The sequence below is a fragment of the Podarcis cretensis genome, assembly GCF_951804945.1.
Source record: "Podarcis cretensis genome assembly, chromosome: 11".
NCBI classification, from domain to species: Eukaryota; Metazoa; Chordata; class Lepidosauria; order Squamata; family Lacertidae; genus Podarcis; species Podarcis cretensis.
This window is the reverse complement of record NC_137180.1, coordinates 35,252,616-35,274,618: the sequence shown is the minus strand read 5'-3', so window position 1 is coordinate 35,274,618 and position 22,003 is coordinate 35,252,616. Positions and strand designations below refer to the sequence as shown.

At 42.4% G+C, this 22,003-nt stretch overlaps 1 protein-coding gene across 1 annotated transcript in view; it reads right to left on the bottom strand.

The window, feature by feature from the left end:
- MAP1B (microtubule associated protein 1B) overlaps nt 1–21,245 on the bottom strand; it is a 68,476-nt gene extending 47,231 nt beyond the window's left edge. Inside the window, exons 1-2 of the mRNA XM_079995274.1 lie at nt 20,695–21,245; nt 12,294–12,395 (exon numbers count right to left, since the gene is read on the bottom strand). Coding sequence (XP_079851400.1) covers nt 12,294–12,395; nt 20,695–20,872 — 280 coding nt within the window. The 5' untranslated portion in view covers nt 20,873–21,245. The remainder of the gene's footprint in view (nt 1–12,293; nt 12,396–20,694) is intronic.
- Between the last annotated feature and the right edge of the window lie 758 nt (nt 21,246–22,003).

Genomic DNA, 22,003 nt, shown 5'->3' with positions numbered 1-22,003 from the left:
CTGCACAACCTACCAATAGATTCTCAGTAGAAAGGAAGATATAAAGGTAATTTGATTATTTATATATATATAAAATTGAAAATCCGTCTTTCAATACTTAACACCAAGGCAGCTTACTATTTGAAAACGCTAACAACATAACGCAATTCAATACTCACATTCAAATCTAGTACAGCAGCAGTAAAAACCTGAGCACAATACACAGCTACTTAGTCCTTGCATAGAGGAACTGCACATGTCAATCTAGTTATTCCCTACAGCAGGCTGGGGCCAGAGCCAACCGTCAGCTGCAAAGGAGGAGATGTTGGGCCACAACCTCCACCCACTCCTGGACCGGGTGCCTGATATTTCTGACTACTAGAGTCAAGTTTAGCCTGACGCATAAGGGCCAAGAGTTTGGGGGGGGGGGATGTGAAAATGGTGTATGCAAGTATAACCAAACAGAGAAAGAAGAGCCAAAATCAGAAGGAAGATGCCAAGAGCTACAGTGAATCTATTGACTCCTGGAGCAGACAAAGCTGAACATTGAGAGTTTAACTGTTCAAACCATTTTAAAATTAGGGTTTCCTCCTCCTGTCTGCCTTACAAAAACCTTTCCAAAAGTTACATTTGTTCTGGCATACTGCTGTCTGAGGCCTTGTTATTCACCCTACGGCAAATTGTTTCACCACACCACCTAGTACAGAGAGCTGGCAAGGTGGGTAAGTACACTCCAGATGTCAGGGGATGTTTGGTGGATGTAGCTAAGAAATAAATATACCCACTTGATGGCAGCAGTGAAGACAGTGAGAAGGGCTGGGGTTGCATACACCTCTTCCTCTCATGATTCAGGCTAAAGCCTGCATTTTTCCTCCTGCACCCAGGATTTCCCTTCAAGGATCACCCTGTATTCAATTGAATGCTACCCAAGACCTTCATGTTTTGAGTAAGGTTTTGAACTGTCATCTTCCCAGACCAAGTCAAGAATTACATGACATTTCCCCCTGTCTCCACAGGAGCACAATCTCTGAAAGAGAGGCATCGCTCAGAATCTAAAGCGCTCAGGAGATTCTGCTCACAGGGACTTGGGCAGGGCCTTTTGGTTTCTGTCAAATGTCTCTCATACCTTATTGCTGGGTATATGCAGAAAAGTATAGTTTTTATATCAGAACACAAGGGAAGTGTTTTAGCTGATGTTATTTTTTTACATTCGAATAATAACAGCAGGGACAATAACGATTCTAAAATTTTAGAATGCCAGTTTTTGATGATATGTAATGACTGGTGCTTTTGTGGTCAAATGACTTACTTTTTTATAAAAAACAGGTGATGGTGGAAACTGTTAATAAATATTTAATATATTCAGCATTAGTAGTATTCATATGCAGAAGTTTAAGTGGGAATACAATTAAACTTTTATAAGCAAGTGGTTGGTTGTGAATAACAACTTTTTTTAGTGCCGGCTACTGGTTAAAAAGCAGGCATTAGCTTCTATTGCACATTACCTTACGCACTTTTTTATTGTAGAAACAATCCACAAGTTCAAAGCAAGCAAAAAAAAAAAATCACAATCACAATATTAACCTATGGTTCAGTCACATTTGGAATACTGTGTGCAATTCTGATAGCCAGCATTTCAAAAGGGTACCACAAAGTTAGAAAAAACGTATAGAGAAGGAAGATCTTCCCTTTGAGAAAAACTAAAGTTTGGGGGGAAATAAGATAATTAAAGCAGAATATGACTGACATTTATTAATAGTATGGAGCAAAAAGAAGTATGGAATCCAAAAAGAAAGTACTTTTTCATATAGCACATAATTAACTTGGGAAAATTCACTGTCACTGGCTTAAATGGCTTTAAAGGTAAAGGTACCCCTGCCCGTACAGGCCAGTCTTGACAGACTCTGGGGTTGTGCACCCATCTCACTTAAGAGGCCAGGGGCCAGCGCTGTCCGGAGACACTTCCGGGTCACGTGGCCAGCGTGACATCGCTGCTCTGGCCAGAGCCAGAGCCAGAGCCGCACACGGAAACGCCGTTTACCTTCCCGCTGGTAAGCGGTCCCTATTTATCTACTTGCACCCGGAGGTGCTTTCGAACTGCTATGGCTTTAAGAGGGATTAATAAAAACACATAGAAGATGAGTTGTCAAGAGTTATTAGCCATCATTTCCAATCTGCAGGCTGTATTAATGCCACTTGAAGAGGGTCAAACAATGGAGGAAAGACCTTATTGTGGACTTCCCTAGAGTATTTCAGTGGCCATTGTTAGAGGCATTGCTACAGGGGAGAGACTGCGCTTGAACCATCAAGGGGTTAAGCTTTTCTACCTGCCCAGCCCATCCTGCCTGGGACCCTGAAAAAGAGGAGTTGCTCCCTAAGGATTTACACTTGCTCTCTTTGGCATCTTTGCAGGGACTGCCCTTTTAATCAGAAACACCAATGCTTTTAACATCTGACTTTTAATGTTTCTTTTAACGTTAAGACTTCGCTGTCTATTTTTTGTGATTGCTTTTTTTTTTACTTGAATTTTGTATTTGGATGTAACCCTTTGTAAGGGGCCTTTTTTGGCTGAAGTAAGATGCTAACTATAAGGATCCTTGGGTCAGCATGATCTGAACTCTCTCTCTCTTAAACCATCCCTAACAACCAAGTTTTATTAAATTGAAACATTGTTTTACTATATTTTAATGTTATTTCTTGCTCCAAACACGGACAATTAGTTGTAAAATAACCAACCAACAACATAAAGATAAAGGGACCCATAACTATTGTTGGAATTCTGCCTGGGTCAGAGGGATGTGCCAGTCTTCCAGGCACCGGCAGATATTCCTCGGCGACCTCCCGGCTGCTACTCCCGTGGCAGATAAGCAGGCGAGGTCTCGGCGATTCTTCTCAGGCTGTGAGAAAAACACACCGTTCCTTCTCTCTCCCCTTTGGTGTCCCCAGGGAGGGGAAAGAAGCAGACAGAAATCTATTTACATCTTTTATTTCTGTCCTTTACATCAGTACAGAGAAACATGTCTGCACTCAACAGCAGTAAGAATAAACTCCACCCATGTACATCCTGTACGGGTCATATGACACACACACTGAGCTCACATCCTGTGCTCAATAAGGAGAATGGACTGCCCCTTTGTTTCCATGGCAACAGTCACAAACTTCCTGTTTGGCTTTCCAGCCACAAGCAGCTGACTGAGCTGCTAGAGCCTTTGCTTGCTGCTGCATTGCTGCTTTAGAATAACAACTATTAGGTCCAGTCGTGGCCGACTCTGGGGTTGTGGCGCTCATCTCGCTTTATTGGCCAAGGAGCCGGCGTACAGCTTCCAGGTCATGTGGCCAGCATGACTAAGCTGCTTCTGGTGAACCAGAGCAGCGCACGGGAATGCTGTTTACCTTCCTACCGGAGCGGTACCTATTTATCTACTTGCACTTTGACATCCTTTCGAACTGCTAGGTTAGCAGGAGCAGGGACCGAGCAACGGGAGCTCACCCTGTTGCGGGGATTCGAACCGCTGACCTTCTGATTGGCAAGTCTTAGGCTCTGTGGTTTAACCCACAGTGCCACCCGCATCCCATACCAACAACATAAACCTAACCAATTATCTAAAATGAGGATGCCTAATTCCTATAAAGATGTTGTGCTTTGAAATTACAGAATTTGATGAAAAAGAAAACCGCAAAGCAAATAAGATTTATTTGATGGTACAAAGTAAGCCATTCTGATAGCCAACTTGGAAGATAATCATCCCAAATGTGCTGCAGCTTTCTGGCAATTCAGTGCTATGAGTGAGTGGAGAGGCTAGTTTTCTTATTCATGCGTGGTAGAGATGCAAGAGTGACTTGCTTTTATTCCATCCTCTGGGACTGAAGGATTGGGAGCTCAGTAGATTGTAGCACTGGTAAGAATGGCAGGGAGCAATTGATGGAGAAGAAGAAAAGAAAATAAGCAGGAGCTGTGTTGGGGCAGGGAATGGCTGGTGGGAAGGAAGAAGAAGCACATCAAGTTTGTTGCCCGTTTTAAAATGCTAATAATGGTTTCTTAGGCAGGGGAAGCAAACTTTTTAAAAGAACCCTAACTCCACAATTTGCAGCCCCTTTTATATTCTATTCATTTATTTATTTATTCATTTGTAAAGTTGAGGATAAATGGGGCCACTGACTTTATGCATTAGATTCCTGAATTCTCAGACTGCACCATGTAGTGTAACAGCTGAAACGCAGCTACTCCTATTTACTGAACTAATGATTCTATAGAAATACTTTTATGTCTCCTGTCTTGCTTGTAATTGGTGGTAAAGGGTTATTATATAGATGCTCCTATTAACTTGCCTAGTAAATGGCTATACTCTACTGAATCATTATGAGATGAATTAAAATCAGATTCTCCTATTTAACATAAAATGACAATGTCAGCAGGGTCTCCTTCCACTTGATAATCCCCAACTTGACATGCAATGACATTATCCCACTGAAGCCAAAGACAAATTATAATTCTTGATGTAATTACAGGGTTTAATGGGGAGGGGGGAGTTGTTAGGGGCAAAGCAGCCATTCCCACTTGGGTCTCTTTATGAATACAAATGGAGTAGCCACAAACTCTATATGTGATTTTGGAATCATGCTGTGATTCACCTCCAAGGAGATACCATAAGACTTAATTACTGTGCCATACACAAATAACCAAACTGTGCTAAGGTTTTGGAATTATTGTACAAGATCTGTTTTGTTTCTACATGAAACCTTCCCCCTTAAAAAATCTTTTAAAAATAATTATAATTAGCCAAAAAAATGCAGACAGTAAAATATTACAATTGTAAGTTTTTAATAAGTGCCAAATTTGAAGGCTCCTTATTACCTATTGAAGAATATTTAAATCTTTTTAAGTCTTAATGAACTTCTCAGAAATTGGAGCGCTGCAGCTTAAAACTGATAATGACAACTTTAAAAATTCAATAGACTAGGACAAATGATTACGAGTAATATTAAATTAGCAGACTGCTAAATCCTGTCTTCAGACACATTAGAGCAAATGGGCTTTTATGACTCTCCTAATATATCTTTCAGAAGGCTAAAACATTTAAAAGGTGTACAACAAAAATCTTCAAAAAGTTAAGGTGAAAGTTATTTAGTCCGATCTGATAAATTACCAATTCTATAGAGAAAAAAATAAACAGAAGCTTCCGAGTTCCAGAATCTACTGGGACTCTTGTGGATGCCAGTACTGTATTTAAGGCAACCACCACCCTTGGAATGCCCAGACCCTGGGCTTTGGTTTTTTACGAGCTTTGCCTCCTCCTGCCACCTTTTAGCTGCTGCTTAATCAGGGCTAGATTAACCATAAAGCAAAATAAGCACGTGCTTAGGGCATCAAGGGTAGGGAGGAACCACAGAAATTTTAGTCTTTTCACATGCAAGATTGCATGTTATTGGTTTTCATTATTAGTTCAGCACAGAAGTGGTTCTCAAAGTTTTACATGTCTTCTACATAGAAATCACATATGCACTCAAGGTGAAATTGAAATCTGTGGGAATTCATCCCATGAATGCCACACTTTGTTCTACATAGAACTTCATTCCATACTGGAAATGCATTATATTTGCAGTGTCCTGAAGTCAATAACCTTTTTGGGGGGAGGACTTTGTTGCCCTTTTTTTCAGCATCAAACGTTTTAGCTTATGTATCCAGAAAGCTATTTTACTTTAAAGGCCAGCACTGTGGTCAGAAGGTGCACAATACAGAAACCAGGTTTGAAACAGCACATATTTTACTTTGCTTCTTAAAAACACATTCAGTTTTAATGCTACTTACAGTTGGTGAAATCATAGGGCTTCCCCCCACCCTACAGAATGAACACAATCCAGGGAACTTTTAAGACATCTGTTTTCCCCAACTCATGGTTACTGTGTAGCTACAGATAGCGATGCTTTGGTACAGTTGCTAACAGCAACGCCTCCACGGAGAAAACTAAGGAAGGATCCATCGGCATGAATCAGCTAAATGAATCTAACCTCTGTCTCCTAGTCACCATTTTCTTTCTCTCCAAGTGAAAGTATAAAGATGTGCATTGAAGATTTCAGTCAATTAGGGGAGTCAGAGTGGAATAATCCAAAGATCTGCCAAGCCATTATGATCCACTCTTATGAGTTATTCCAGAAATAACACTCTTCTGCTATCAGAAATCTTAAGACTGCTCTTTATGAGTTTAATGAAATAGTTGCATAGCTGCTTCAGTTTCCGAAGCAGCTTTAACTTTGCAAATTTGCAAAACTGCTGTGCCATGGGGTATTGAATATTCTTCGCACCACAGTATATCTACTATGATCACCTACAGGAGGAAGGGCAGGACATAAATTTAATAAATAAAGTAAATAGTATTAAAACTTCACATTAGTTTTTTTTTTTTAAATTCCCCCAAATATTAAACCTCACCTATCAATCCTAACAACTACCCCCTCAAAAGTGGGATTCACTTACAATTACAAAATTAAACAAACCAGCATAATAAAAACAAGAGGGGTAAGAGATGTAGATGCAAGTTAGCATAACAAAACAAAAACGACTGCAAAGGGAAGAGAAGTTCAGAAGCTATCAAATAAACAAAATAAGAAGGTCAACAATAGATCTGGTGATGGTCATAAGAGAGGGATCCAACCAAACCTCCCAGAGGAGGGTGATCCACAGTCTGGGAGCTGCAAATGTTTTGTGTACCTGCCAGTCACCCCTCTAAAACTGCCAGAACACAAAGCAGAGTCTCAAATGTTGGATGCAGTAAGTGGGCATGCTAGCTATCCTTCGAAAATGTTAAATGTTTTTGCAAAGCAAGATGACAAAGCTGGAATGCATCTAAACCATTATTTCACAATATTGCTTCACAGTGCTCCAAGTCAGCTGGTAGAGAACAAACCATTCCAAGGAATGGAGCAAAAGGAAGGTAAATAACTACAGATCTCTGCTTGCAGCTACTCCTTCCTATCCACTACTATAAAACATAAAACCTCTTTGGAATGCACAGCTGTTCTTGCTACATTCCAGTAGTTGCAGCTCTCTATTCTGCACAGACTTCAACATGCACCTTGTGAGTATACTAATGAAACTGGATGGAAACCAGCACTGCTTGAACCACACCCAATATTTCCTATTATGTTAAAATACACCGTGTCCAATAATCCAGTGGCATGCACATGCTTTGTGATTTATTTTAAGGAGTTAAAATGAAAAGCACACAAGATCAAATGCTTAGCAGGTGAATATTAGCATGCCACAACTATCCAGTTGTGAAGCAGTTCAAGTATTAAGACCGAAATGGCCATTCAGTTACAACTCAGGCTTGTGCAGTCTCCATTCCTAATTGGTTCATCATTCCATGTAATATTAGAAGTAGAGAGCAAACAAAGCTTAAAGTTTAAAATAGAAATGCCTGCTGATAATTAAGAAAGTGTTCTTTGAAACATAGTTTTGTGGGATAATGAACGGGTATAAATATATTAATCAATGAATTAATATTGGAATATTGATGACTTTAACATACTAGTCTTTTCCATGGGGCCATTAAAGCCTCACTGAATTCAACAGGACTTACTCTCCAAGTAAATGTGTATAGCACTGCAATTATACCTCCTCCTTTCAAGGTATCGTGAGACAGATTGGTAAAAACATGGGGGTAGAAGCCAGTTGATGCACTTATGCTCCAGAAAGGTCTTTTGTTCCTTTGGATACCTCCCTTAACAGACGAAGGGAGGCCTTTTCTGATTTCCCTTGAAACCCCCAGCACAATCTAAAAATAGACTCCAGAGAGTTGAGGAATTCACTAAACAAGGTGGACGGGTTGTAGAGGAAAAGGTGAATTGGTCAATACCCCCTATTCCTCTTCTGTTATTAGATATGTATGCTACATCAAAAGCCCTTCCCATGAGCATCAGCAGGATTCCACCATGAACATGGGTTTAATTCTCCATTAATCCTTCATCAGTTCTTTTCCCTTGTCGTTTCTGCTCTTGGACACTTTCAAGGATGTAATATGGGGCATGGGTTGGATACAGCAAGACTGCATATATTGTGGTAGGCATCCTTTTTGCCCTTCTGCTGCAAATGGAAGCATCACACTGACTCCGCCCCCTGAACAAGCTGCTTACCACTGCATTATGACATTTGGGTTTCTTTGTTGTCATAGCAACCATTAATTAGACATCTCGTTTGTTTAACATAAAATACACAATGCCGACACCACTGCAAAATTTGTTGTTTAACTTCGTCTTAAACAGCACGAGTACTGTAATCTCATGATGTGAAACTCTACTTTGTGTATCATGAGGCTTAGGTGCCTCCATCTTACAGGGTTTCACTGCCTATTGTGACTACAGTCACAGAAGCATCCTTGGCTTGGCATTGTAAGGAATGGAAGAACAAAGGCCCACAGAGACAATGAAATGGGCAAATGTACAAGGCAGATTGCATTTCTAACTATGCAGCTAGGATAAACACAGATGCATCCTATAATGGTAATTTTTAGTGTCTTGAAAATGAACCTTGTTTTTTTTTTAAAAAAAAATAATAATTCTTAGGGGTTTCAAGTTTAAGACAGATTGCTTTCCACGCCTGGAACATTGCTTTCCAGCATTTTGTTCAAATACTGCAGTTCATGAAACATATCCACAACTGCACGCCATAAAGGTGGTGATGAATTAGTCACATGCAATTAAACTGTAATCCGACACAATGACAGATTAAGCGTACAAGTCTAGACCAAAAATATTGTTCCTGGAAAATATTTCCTAGAGTACACCAAATCTTTCCATTCAAAAGATAATACAATCCTGCTTTATTCATTTGAAAAGGAGGATTTGCATTATTTTAGTTCTTGAATGAAGCTATCAAACACACTGGCCACGTTAAGAGACTTAACAGCCTTTGATCAAAGTGAGACATTTGCTGCAGTGATTTCTCCAATTTCACATCCAATCCGATGGCTTCAATGCACACACCTAGATCCTTAGAAGTATACACTGAGCTCCACATCTGAAGGTACTTCCCAATTCTACTATAGTATATGCGCTATACAACTAGCATGGAATCTGAAAGGAGACAAACCCTTTGTACATTAGCTTCCCACTGCGCAGAAAGGCACACAGCTTTGAATCAACCATGTGGTGTTTCTTAAAACCTAATCTTAAATTTGGCGTTGTCACCATATATATCCTTAGGATGGATTAAAAGAAAAAAATCATTACTGAGTTGAATTTATATCCCGCTATTCCTCCCAAAGGAGCCGAGGTGGCAAGAAGTGTGCAGAGAATACGCAAAAAGGAATGCAGATTCACAAAACATCATCAAGTCAGGATTAGAACAGCATTGCAATAGTGCCACAAGTAGTTAAAGCTGCATCAGTGTTTAAAACATTTACATTAGAGTATTATTAAATCAGATTTTATGTTAAATACTTTAGGAATAAAATCTCACCTATCCTCTCTCACTACATTAAAAAAAGATGTATCTTCAAACAAATATGAAATTGGCTCATAAACTCAGCACTATCTGCATAGTGTACAATACTGTAAACATACTTTTGAACTTGTGGAACACAGCCATTTAGAAGACTACATCTACATATTTGTTTCATTGTTTTGTAGAAGCCCAAAATAGCCCAGAGCCATTTTTTTTCTGATGGGGGCGGGGGGAGAGAAATGCAATCGCCAGTTATAGTTTCTGCTACAAAATCTGATGCAATGCTGCAAGAAAATGAATGAAATTACAGCAAAAGAAAACAGCAGTGTGATCCAGGCCAGTCCAAAATACTATGCAGTGCAAGACAGAAAAGAATAATCAGAATGTCATTGGCGGTAGCCAGTCCTAGCATTCTACAGGATCCTTGAAGTAGCTCATTATAAGGTCGCCTATATTGCTACTCATTTTTTGTAAGACAATAAGTTTTTGTTCAAGTTCTACAGTTACGGAGAGGCTGCTTTTCCTCCCACCAAAGTATTCTGTATTGATCCTTACCTGAACAGATCACCTCTAAGAATGTAAGGCTATGCATACAACAGACTAAGATGACAGAATTGACTCTACCTCTTCAGACTTGAGGAACAGACTCACACTGCTTTCTTACATTAAAGAAATCCCCTGCAAGTATAAAGTCTACACAGCAGGAAGTATATCTAAAATAAATCTGAAGATTATTTTGAAAGGGAAGACCCCTGCCTGGAGCAATGCAGCCCATTTCTACTGCCTAATTCTGCCGCATGTGTACATTGGGGCTAATTCCCTGTGACTAGGAGAACAGTCCTAATCCAAGGCTGGGGTAGAATGGAGCAGCAGGCTCCTCCATTGATAGGATCAAGCTTTGTTTTTTGCCCTGCCAGCTACAGACTAGCACAGAGGCCTGGATTCATCTCCTCCTCAGGTATGGACCACCTTTGAATCAAACAGAGCCAACACCATAGCACACCACCACCCTGCCCTAAAATATCTGCTTTTGAGGTCTTATGACAGCTGCTGCGGGGATTGATGCTGTCAGCAGTAGCATCACCACACTTTAAGCAGGTGCAGCAGGGACAACTGCAGCAATGAAGCCAGCACCCCAATAATTCCTTTTCAGCAATGTGTATCAGGGGATATGATTGCTCTACCCCTAACTAAGTGGGACTAGAGTCCAGGCATGGCCAAACTTGGCCCTCCAGATGTTTTGGAACTACAATTCCCATCATCCCTGACCACTGGTCCTTGTTAGCTAGGGATGATGGGAGTTGTAGTCCCAAAACATCTGGAGGGCCAAGTTTGGCCATGCCTGGACTAGACCAAAACAAGCAAGTTCAGCTTGATAAACATCCCAACACTTTCCAACAAGGGAGTGATATTCCTAAAGGTTTTGACAGGACCTTTCAGAAGGTCACTTCAGCTTATGGGCAGGTTCACTAAGCTCCATGGGTAGACTTAAGAATTACTAAATTTCATCCTGAGTGTGAGTAAAGACTTGCTAGTATTTTATTTATAAACTTGAACATACAGACACCCCAGGCAAGTGTTAGCCACTCAACACAACACTTTCCCTCCTTACAGGAGTCTTGTGAAGAGAACTGGGTCAGGAAAGGCATGTGAACACACATGCTTGCAGAAGAGCCAACCCAGAATGTGTTTAATTTATATTTATATCAGGGTCCTAACTAACAAAACGAATTTCAATAGGGACAAATGTAAGGTTCTACACTTGGGCAGGAAGAACCAGCTGCACAAATATAAGATGGAGGACACCTGGCTTGCCAATAAAGGTAAAGGTAAAGGTACCCCTGCCCGTACGGGCCAGTCTTGCCAGACTCTGGGGTTGGTGCGCCCATCTCACTTAAGAGGCCGGGGGCCAGCGCTGTCCGGAGACACTTCCGGGTCACGTGGCCAGCGCGACATCGCTGCTCTGGCGAGCCAGAGCTGCACACGGAAACGCCGTTTACCTTCCCGCTAGTAAGCGGTCCCTATTTATCTACTTGCACCCGGGGGTGCTTTCGAACTGCTAGGTTGGCAGGCGCTGGGACCAAACGACGGGAGCGCACCCCGCCGCAGGGATTCGAACCGCCGACCTTTCGATCAGCAAGCGCTAGGCACTGAGGCTTTTACCCACAGCGCCACCTGCTTGCCAATAGTACATGTGTAAAGGATCTAGGAGACCACAAGCCTAACATGATGATGCAGCAGCAAAAAAATGGTAATGCCGTGGATGGCCATTAAGTACTATTTGCTTATTCAAATTTCCATGTCAATCTATAACCACTTAAGCACTCTGCCCAATTATTTTAAATGTAACTGATATGCAGAGTTACAGTTTAGGTGGAAGTGTTAACCCCAGTTACCTGAGAGTAAGCACCATTCAATTCAGTGGGGCTTTCTTTGCGCTATTATTTTATTGCACACAAGGGAGTATATGAGGAAAATGTAGAACTCTGCAAAAATGTTTGTCCAGAAACAGAACCCATGTGCAAAATATGATACACAGCATAGCTGTTTACAAGGCTTTTTGCCCAACTAGGAATATTTTCAGGGAATTAAATCCCCCTGAGTTCAATGAGACTTGCTTCCTTGCAAGCATGTTTGAATTACAGACTATGGCTGTGATCCCATGTTTATATCCACTGTGTGGTGTTATTTTTAACAGAAGAGCCACGAATAATTCTATATACATGAACACACATTATCCAAAAGGCTTGTTTTGCCATAGGGGGAAATAATAGTTTAATGAATTAAACTGAAATCATGCTCCATTATGCCAGTAAGTATTTTTACATTCTTTTATGCTGTTTATGCGTAAAGACAGAAAAATAAAACCTACCCCGCACATCTGGAGAGAATCGAGCCGAATGGCGAGACACAAAAAGCTTAAGTTCTTGATCCAAGTTGCATTCAATGAGGTTTGTGTCCCATGACCGGATCCCTAAAAACCAAGATAAATAAAATACATGTAATTATTGGATACAAACAGATTGTGTATTTCTGAATTTTCTTTTAATAAAATCTGTGCCCTATCTGAATACTCTATGCTCTTAAAAGCCACATGGTGATTAAAAATAAAGTATCTGCTCTCATTTTCCAGGACTCCATTCATCACCATGCTAAACATTTTCTAGTTCTTCTGAATACAGTACAGTAGTTGTTGAATGAATCTCTGCTCAAGTCCTTGTAAACACAACTTTAAGAACTGTTACTAGTTTGGTTAATATGTAGCAGGATTACAGGGTGACAACTGATAACATTTTCAAACCTATTTACAACATAGTTAATTTGGAATGTTTTTTTGTTTTTGTTTTTACTCATTCTGCATGAATAAAATTCTTGTAACTTCTTCCCAGTAACTTTTTTGCAACATTTTATTTTCAGTAAATTCAGTAAATTAGTTTTGCTTATGAACCTGAAACTTTGCTTATGCAGCTTAAATAACATGTAACATAAAAAATACAAAACTTCCCTCATTGAAAAATACTGATTGCAGATACAGTACAATGGACAAATCTGTTACTCTGATTTACTTTGAGAGCGTACATTGGATTTAGGGTATCTTGCCTCAGCTGAGACCACATTTCTTTCCTCACAATCACTAACTTGAATTACATTGCCCTCTTCTTTATGTATAAACACAATGCAAGAGTGAAATTCATTTATTAGTCTTTATCCATATATGAAAGTGTGGCTAAAACTCAAAAAGTGGCGACTAATTTTGAATAGGCCACATTTAGTTGGTGTCTTTCACACTTTCAATTATTACCTGTATGACTCAAAATCCAAATTCCTGTCGCAAGAAGGAATTTTTTTTTTCATTTCTTTCCACAACAGCAACCTTGTCAAACTCTTGTTAACCACACTGCAGTTACAAAGAAAAGCATGCGCCATAGTGCTATAAATAGCAGCAGTAATAGCAAGCACACCAGTGTGCCAATCTACCCTTTTGTTCTGGGCTTTTCGTAATAAATGGGATTGTTGGGTTACATCGTTTGTGCTTGGAAGAGGGCCTTCAGCTAGCTAGCTGTTTGATTCCCAAGCAAAAGTGCCTGGGGTTGGTGGACAGAGAGTGTTTTGAATGGGACCCCTCTGGCAACTAGCCTATCTCCTGCACCAACACTATCAGACAGACAGACAGACAGACAAGATCAGGCGCCATAGGGCTGTAAGCAGTAGCCTGAACACTGTCAACTGGCGCCACAGCCTGACAGCTCCTTCGAGGCTGGTTTGGCAGTCTTGTTTAGGGAAGCGTTTAATGTTTAATAGATTATTGTATTTTAATATTCTGTTGGAACCCAGCCAGATGGGCGGGGTATATTATTTGGCAGTCTTAAGTCATTCCATTGGGTAGCACAACTGCTTTTCCATCCTTTGCACTTGTTTTGCCTCAGCCTGCACTGCTTCACCTTGCTTCACTCCATCATTATATTTGATGAAGTGAAGCAAGGTGAATTTGACTTCTATCCTGTGTGCGACTAAAACTCTCATCCCTGACTCTGATCTGGTACCTCCATCCATGTTTTCTGGCTTTAGCCCTCATGCCTACATTTCCATCTCAGATCCAGACTCTGTGGCAACTTGTGACAAGTCCAAAGCCCCACAACTTTTTTTATGCAGGCAATCACATCAGTGGGTGCTAGTCTTTGTTTGAGGCCTGTATGTATGAGGCCCTCTTCTTTCTACTGAAGAAATCACTCACTTTTCCCTTTGTAGGATTTCAATCTCTCCTGTACATACCATCAGGACCAGCCCATCAAGGAGGTCAGGTGAGCAGTTGCAGACGTTGGGGTTTCAAATTTCAGCGGCATCCTGTACAATACCAAAATTCGGTGCCCCCTACTGCCTCTCACCTTCCATTCTACATAGCAATTGTGGTGCCCCTATGGCAACACACCCAGTATGACCAAACAGGTCGTGCTCACCTAAATCCACCTATGAGGTGAGGCGGCAGGATCCAAAGGGGCAGTAGATCCCAATTTAGATCTTTATTTCCCTCTTATTCCTGATGTAGATGTTCACTCACCCCCAGATTAATGTGCTACACTAAAACTTTTAAACCAAAGTGCACTTTAAAAAACAAAAAGAACAGAATTTTACTGTTTACTTGGGAAAGGCTTCCCTGTGATACAGGGCTCTACAAGACACAAATACTAAATGTTAAATGCACATAATAATCCAAGACAGTTTTAGGATCGTGACTATATATTTAAAAAAGCCTGCAAGCAGTAGTTTTACATGGCAGAATAAGCAGAGATGTTTTGAAAAGCAAGTCCAAACTAGTTGCTATGTCATATTTCAAAAGGTCACTTGCCTGTTTTCAGATGGAGGAAGTCAAAACAAAACCAAAGTATAGAAGAAAGTTAAAGAAACTCTAAATGGTCAAATTGCTTGTCTGATGTTAAAAAAAAAGCAAGCAGTGGAGTGTAGAAGATTGTGCTTATACACTTGTGTAAACATGTGCATAAGAAGCATTTAATACAGGAATGGGGATTTGGTGAACCTATTGATATTGGTGGAGTACAACTCCCATAAAACACAACCACTGGCTATGCCAGATGGGTTGGTGGGAGTTTGGGTTCAACAGCATCTGGAGTACCACAAGTTTATCATCCCTCATTTAATATATGGAGCTTGAAATCATGAAATGGTTTTCTAAAAATAGGTGAGCTTTACAGCACAGTAATATTAGAATGGGTGAATACTGCTAGTTGGAACTTTACTTCTGTCCCAACGTTGAGATTTTATCATAGTTTATATTAAAGAAATGTACTATGATGTGGCTAAGGAGACATCATTTCAAAGGACCTAGCTTATCATATAAAGCTTTTAAAAGTTATGTAAGAGCAGTTTTAAATTCCAGCATTTAAATTCAAAATGCTTGCAATAGCAACAAAATCTCACTAGGGAGGAAAAAGAAAGTCTAGTTTTCCTCTTGATACGGTTTTTGGGAGTAGTGGTTATTTTATGTGCAGTAAAATAGAGTTACTCCAATGGTGATTCTGTACCACCAATGACATTCACAGTTGCTTGATCCTTCTGTTGCACATGATCTTGGCAAAAAAGGGGGCATGTCTTAGACAATTTTCACACAGTCCTTATCTATTTTTAAAACAATCAGCTTGTCAGACAGATTAAAAATGCCAGATATAAATGTATATATATATTAAGTGGATATATATGTTCTAGAACTCTCCATAAGTGTTACATACAATGGTTAAACAAACTTTGAGGGATACTGAAATACTTACAGATGTGTTTTAGATGGAAAGAAATACTTAATGAAATTTACTGATAATCCCTATCTGGCTGTTGCAAAAATTTATGAGATTTATATAGGATGAAAAATTAATCTGCTGTATTTTTGTTGGATATGTTTACTAAATGTGTCAGTCATATAAGCTAAAGCATGCTCCCAACCATTTAGGGCACTGGAGTTTCTGAATTCAATTTCTGCTGAAAAGCCTACATCGTTTAAATTAGAACAGACCTTCATCCCTGTTCTCTGTGGAAACTTCCAAGATTCAGTAATGACCACTAGTGTCAGAGTCCACTGAACTGACTCATAACATCTTCCTCAACCAAATGCAAAACTGTCTCCACTGAAAAGTATAAGGAGAAAGGAAGGTTGAGCCTGCAATAGGAATATAGATAATACTAGGTCAAACTATTTGTCCTTCTAACCCAGAACTGTCTGCGTGCTCACTTATCCAATTTCAACTAGAGATGCTACAGATTGGACATAGGACATTTGTTCACAAAACATCTGCTGCACCACCAAACTACAATCCTTCCCCTTAAGAAAGAAAACATCCCTGAAAGGTGTGGTGCCCACTTCTTCTGGTTGTGTGGATATGTCCAGGAACAGAGCCTAGGATTTCTTGCACTGAAAGTAATAATCATACTCTCCATCCCAGAGACCAAGAAGCCTGAGCTTACTGATCTGTGACTTGTATCACACATGCATACCACCTATTTCTTGCATACTTAGTAGGTGATAAATATGCCATGTGTAAACTGTGCCTTAGGGGATGCGGGTGGTGCTGTGGTCTAAACCACAGAGCCTAGGGCTTGCCGATCAGAAGGTTGGTGGTTTGAATCCCTGCGACGGGGTGAGCTCCTGTTGCTCGGTCCCTGCTCCTGCCAACCTAGCATTTCCAAAGCACGTCAAAGTGCAAGTAGATAAATAGGTACCGCTCCAGCAGGAAGGTAAATGGCGTTTCTGTGTGCTGCTCTGGTTTCACCAAAAGCGGTTTAGCCATGCTGGCCACATGACCTGGAAGCTGTATGCCAGCTCCCTCAGCCAGTAAAGCGAGATGAGCACGCAACCCCAAAGTTGTCTGCGACTAGACCTTACGGTCAGGGGTACCTTTACCTTTAACTTTTAAACTGTGCCTTACACTTGAAGGTTAGAATAAAGCTACAATCCTACACAGTTATGCATATAGCCCCCCTCAAAGTCAACAAGAGGATGAAAAACTTCACCAAGCAGATACTTTTCAATGACATTTATTCTCAGTGTCATTGTACACAGCCAGAGATTCAAAAGTAACAAAAAGAAATAGTATTACTTTGTGACAGTTCTTTGTTCAATCCAGTACAGGGAAATAGAAAAAAGAGAGGATGTTTTGACCCAGTTGCTTAGTGTAGAGATACAGATATGATGTCTGTTTTGAATCTGACCTTCATTTCCTTGCAGATTTTTACTGTTCTTCCATAGAGCATATTCAGAATTTGTTTAATGCAACATAATAAAACAATGTTCATATTTCATGGTTTCCAGATATCACAAGCATTTCATTATGACCAACATTCAGTATCATTTGTCATGTGGTTAAAATTGAATTGAGGTATATATATATATTCTTGTGGGGGTCAGACTTGCATTGATCATTCATGATCAGACCACTTGGAGATGGGCTATCACAGCACAAAGCATTAGGTAGCCAAACTGAGTGATTTGCATTCTGCTGTTTAAAAATAAACTCCAGCCATATATCATTTGTAGCTGCATATCATACAGTATCGTTGAAGCAAACTGGGAATTGTGTGGATCAAAGCCAGGACTATGTCTTGAAAATAAAACGTCGTAACTTATTAACAATCCATTGCCAGTCATCCTCAATACAGCTCCATGATTCAGCAGTTCTGACAGAAACATGACAGAAACACAGCACAAAATTCACTAATACAGGGGAAATCTGGAAAAATATATATAGATAGTCTATATAGATAATGTGAGTGACCAATGGAATTCCAACTGAGATCAAGTTGTTTTCTTCTGTGAGAAGAGAAGAAGGCCTTACAGCAGACCCTCCTCCATTAGCAACCAGGGCACACCCACAAATCTTGAGTTTCGTACAGATCCTAGAGTCAGTCTTTTAAGTACTGAAAAAAGGGTAGCCAGTGAATTAAAACAAATAGCTTATGGAGATTATTAAATGATGCTGGACAAAGTCCCTCTTGACAATATTTAGAACAAAAACCAAATCTTCATCCTCCAGATAATTCAGGATAAACCTTTAATAAGTCATCAGTACATGAAGTCTTCTCAGATTTCTCTGCAGTGAGTCTCATTAATCTCATTAACCCAGCATCTTCAAGGGTGGTGCCCAAGGCACAAAACTGAGAGCACAGGTAAGATACATGAAATACTGAGGCCCTGGTTGGGAATGCAGACTTCAAGGGGAAACTTAATATGTCCACTCATTAAATATATAATCAAGCTCCACAGAAAAAGAAAAATCTGCATTCTTCACCAAACCAGGTTCAGCATAGAATCATTAATAAGAGAGACCCTGGATTTCTAAAAATAGCACATCCATTTACTATATCAATTATTAATAACTTTAAGTAAGTAACAGCTAGTTCAGGCTTAAGCTAAAACTTCAGATAAAGCTAAAAAGCTAAAAAGAAAATAACCAGAGCAGTCTAAAACAAAGACTTTCATTCTGAGCAAGTGTCAGATAAAACAGGTCAATTTATAAAAATAGCCACCAATGCAGGCAGTCCCATCTTCACTACAATGTGGATTTGAGAAAAGATGCACAAAGAAATTATGAATTCGAACCACTTGTAGGGAGTGAAGCAACAATAGGAACCCACTGGAGCCCTCCATCTGCTGAACCACACCTATATAGCAAGAATGTAATCAAGGCACTGCCTTGATTCTTTGAAAATGGCAGATTCCTGAAATCCCTTGTTCTTTCCCAGATAAAGCCAAAACCCACTAAAAATGAAATGCATTTGCTCGAAAACTTAATATTACTAAGGACTTGTACGAAACCTATGAATACTGCCTTTTAACACTTGTGTATCATTTATCCCATTTGCAGTGCACAACTGCATTCCCCAGAATGACACAATGCAGAGCATTTAAGATCATCTGTAAGAAATCCACTTGTTTCGGCTAGTATTCCAATGTAACTTTTATAAAATAAAAGTCAACAATACAGTTCTATAGCTGGGCAACGTCTGTAGCTGAGCAAGGACAAGATTTAACAGGAAAAGTGCTCAATATTTTATAACCAGAGCTTCTGTCCTTTATTGTTACTGTTGTTTTTCTTGGGGGAAAATCTTTTCTGAAGTCTCAGTTTTGTTCTAAGGTTCCTGAAACAAACCCCAGAATACTTATGGCTTAAAGTTAGAAACAAAGGAAGATGCAGCAGCATCTCTTGTCAGGAGCCGCACCTTTTGCAGCACAAGAGATCTCCAAATCTTTTTTGCTTCAATTTGCAGGCAGCAAAACCTGTCTACTTTCCGATGCTTATTTAATGCATTTTTCTTTTTCTCCTTGACTGTGTAAACGCCCTTTGTCCGCTATGGGCTGCCATAGGGACCGCACTGCGGACTGCACCACGCCCACAAGCCGGTATCTCTGGGCAGACTCCCCAGCAGCAGCACCAAGAGGCGAGAAAGAGAAAGCAAAGGAGGGACTGTTGCTGGCTCTGCAAAAGACCTGAGCGACCTCTGCTCTGCCCAGCTAGTTGGGGAGGGTGTCTAATGACAATGCTGGGAGCGAGAAGGCGGAATGACTCACAGAAGGAAAAAGTGGCGCAAACTCAAGATCAACTGCTTTCAGAGGATGGGAGGAGGGGGTGATATCCCCTTCCCACCTTCCTTGTGCCAATTGGCGCAGCTAAATGCAAAAAGCCAGAATTGCAGATCTTTGGAGGGGGGGGGATCAAAGAGCCTGTCTCCCCCCTACTCTGTTGCTGCTGCAGGATTCTCAAGAGCCATGAGCATCTCAAGGCACCGCTATAAAGTGAGACAGAGAGGGATTCACACAACCTTGGATACCCACCCACCTGCCCAAGAAAGAAATCCCCACTGGATCCCTGCAATGCCTCCTTCTTACACGCTTTGCAATACAGGAGCCGATTTAGAGACTCTTGTTTGATGAGTGCATATGTTGTACAAGCTTCCCCAACCGCGACAGAGAAGGCGGTGGTGGTGGGGAATCAACTTTTCTCTGACTGTGTTTCAGGGTCCTTGTTTTGTTGGTTTGCTGTCAAAGTCAGCTATGGTTAAAAACAAAGCCATTAATTATAAGGGAGCCATTTCTTCCATCTCGCCACCCCCCCCCTCCCCGCGCGCGCCACCTCCACCCAAGAACTGCAGCCAGCCAGTGGAGAAAACAGCCCCTTCCGCGATTCCAGCTGCAGCTTCTTTCATTCCATGCGCAATGCAACTCCAAGAAGAGTCTGAAACGGAGTCAGAAGAGGCTGGGTAGGAAACCGAGGCTGATGGAGATCGCTGCCAACTCTAGAGCCGCAGTTCTAGACGGAGGAGCCTCCTGGCCCCCTTCCCCCTCCCCCCCCCCCCCACACACAGGGGTGGGGGAGAGGAGAGGGAGTGGTTGCATCCATTTCCCCTTTCTCGACCCTCTCTCTGGCTGGACCATGAAGTCAGCCCAGTGAAACCCCGCACCGATTTCAACCTCAGACCCCAATGAGCAGCAGCTCCGGCGGGGAGGCGGCTGCGCCAAGGTTAGCTGCACAGTCAGGGGCTGCGGCGATGGCGCAGAAAGCCCCTCTCGCTGCGGGAGCCGGGACTTTTCGCGCCACGCAACCTGTAGGTCGCCTCTCCCGCCCTTTCGCTCCCCACCCCGCCCGACTGGCCGCCCCTGGAGAGAGAGAGAGAGAGAGAGAGAGGGACGGAGGGCGGCAGCTGAAGTCTCTCTTCGCCTGGCTCCTGAGGGAGGGAAGGAGGGGGGCTGCCTGGCGGCGGCGCCGCCTTACCTCGCTCGATATTGCCTATGGCTCTCCTCAGGTGCTCCTCGGTGACCAGCTCGCCTATAACGACCAGGAGGTAGAATTTGCTGTCGAGAAAGCGGTGCGAGAGGCTGGGCGAGGGGGGCACCGCGTTGGGGAGGCTACAAGACGGCTCCGTCTCCGCTTCCAGCACCACCGTCGCCATCCTGGCAAAGCCCCTCTCCTCCTCCTCCTCCTCCTCGCCTTTTCTCCCCTCAGGCAGCGGCGACGAGAGAGGAGAGGCGGCGGGACGAAAAGGCTTTTAGTTCCAAAGAGGCGCCTCGCTCCCTCCTTCCCTCGCGAGGGGCGGGAAAAAAACAGCCACAAAACCGCGCGCTCCCGAGGCACCACCGCGCTCCAGGCAGCCGGGCGAGTGAGGGAGGGCGGGGAGGCGGCGGCGCTTTTATACCGAGACAGTGCGGGGCTGGGACCTGGCGAGGAGGAGGGAGGGAGGGAGGCGTCGGCGGAGGAGGAGGAGGAGGAGGAGGGGACCCGGCGCAGCCACGCGCGCTGCCTTGCTCGCTTGCTGCTGCTGCTGCTGCTGCTTCGCCAGCATCCAGCCCAGGCAGCTGATGTCATCTGCAGCAAATCATTCCCATCGCTGCCTCCGGAAGCAGAAAGGACGAGGTGGGCGAACAATGCCCGGGCGAGTAGACCGGGGGGCAAAGGAGGCCCAGCCTTGGCGGGCCCAGTCCTCGGGCTCCAGGGTCCCAAGGTGAACCTGCCTGTCACTTCCGACCCGAGCCGGGGCATTTGTTTGCTCCGAAGTGTCCAAGGAGGCTTGGAGCGCGCGCGCGCGGAGGCGATGGAGACCAACACGCCCCGCAGCCGGGGGAAGGGAAGGCCAAGCCAGCACGAGAGCCTTTTCTCCTTAGCGGACCCCGAAGAGAATAGGTCGGGGAAGAGGGTGCCTAAGGTCAGGCACGTGGTGTTGGATGTACCAGGTGGCAGGCTGTTTTGGTTTTCCTTTGTAACCCAGGGACGTTACATTTGCACAGTGGAGAAAGTGGCTAGAGGTGTGTGCTCTTCTCCCTCCCTCTTTGATGATGCTAGATCAGGGGTCAGCAAAGTTTTTCAGTCGTAGGCTGGTCCACCGTCCCTCAGACCATGTGGTGGGCTGGACTGTATTTTTTTGGGGGGGGAAATGAATGAATTCCTATGTCCCACAAATAACCCAGAGGTGCATTTTAAATAAAAGCACACATTCTACTCATGTAAAAACACCAGGCAGGCCCCACAAATAACCCAGAGATGCATTTTAAATAAAAGGACACATTCTTCTCATGTAAAAGCACGC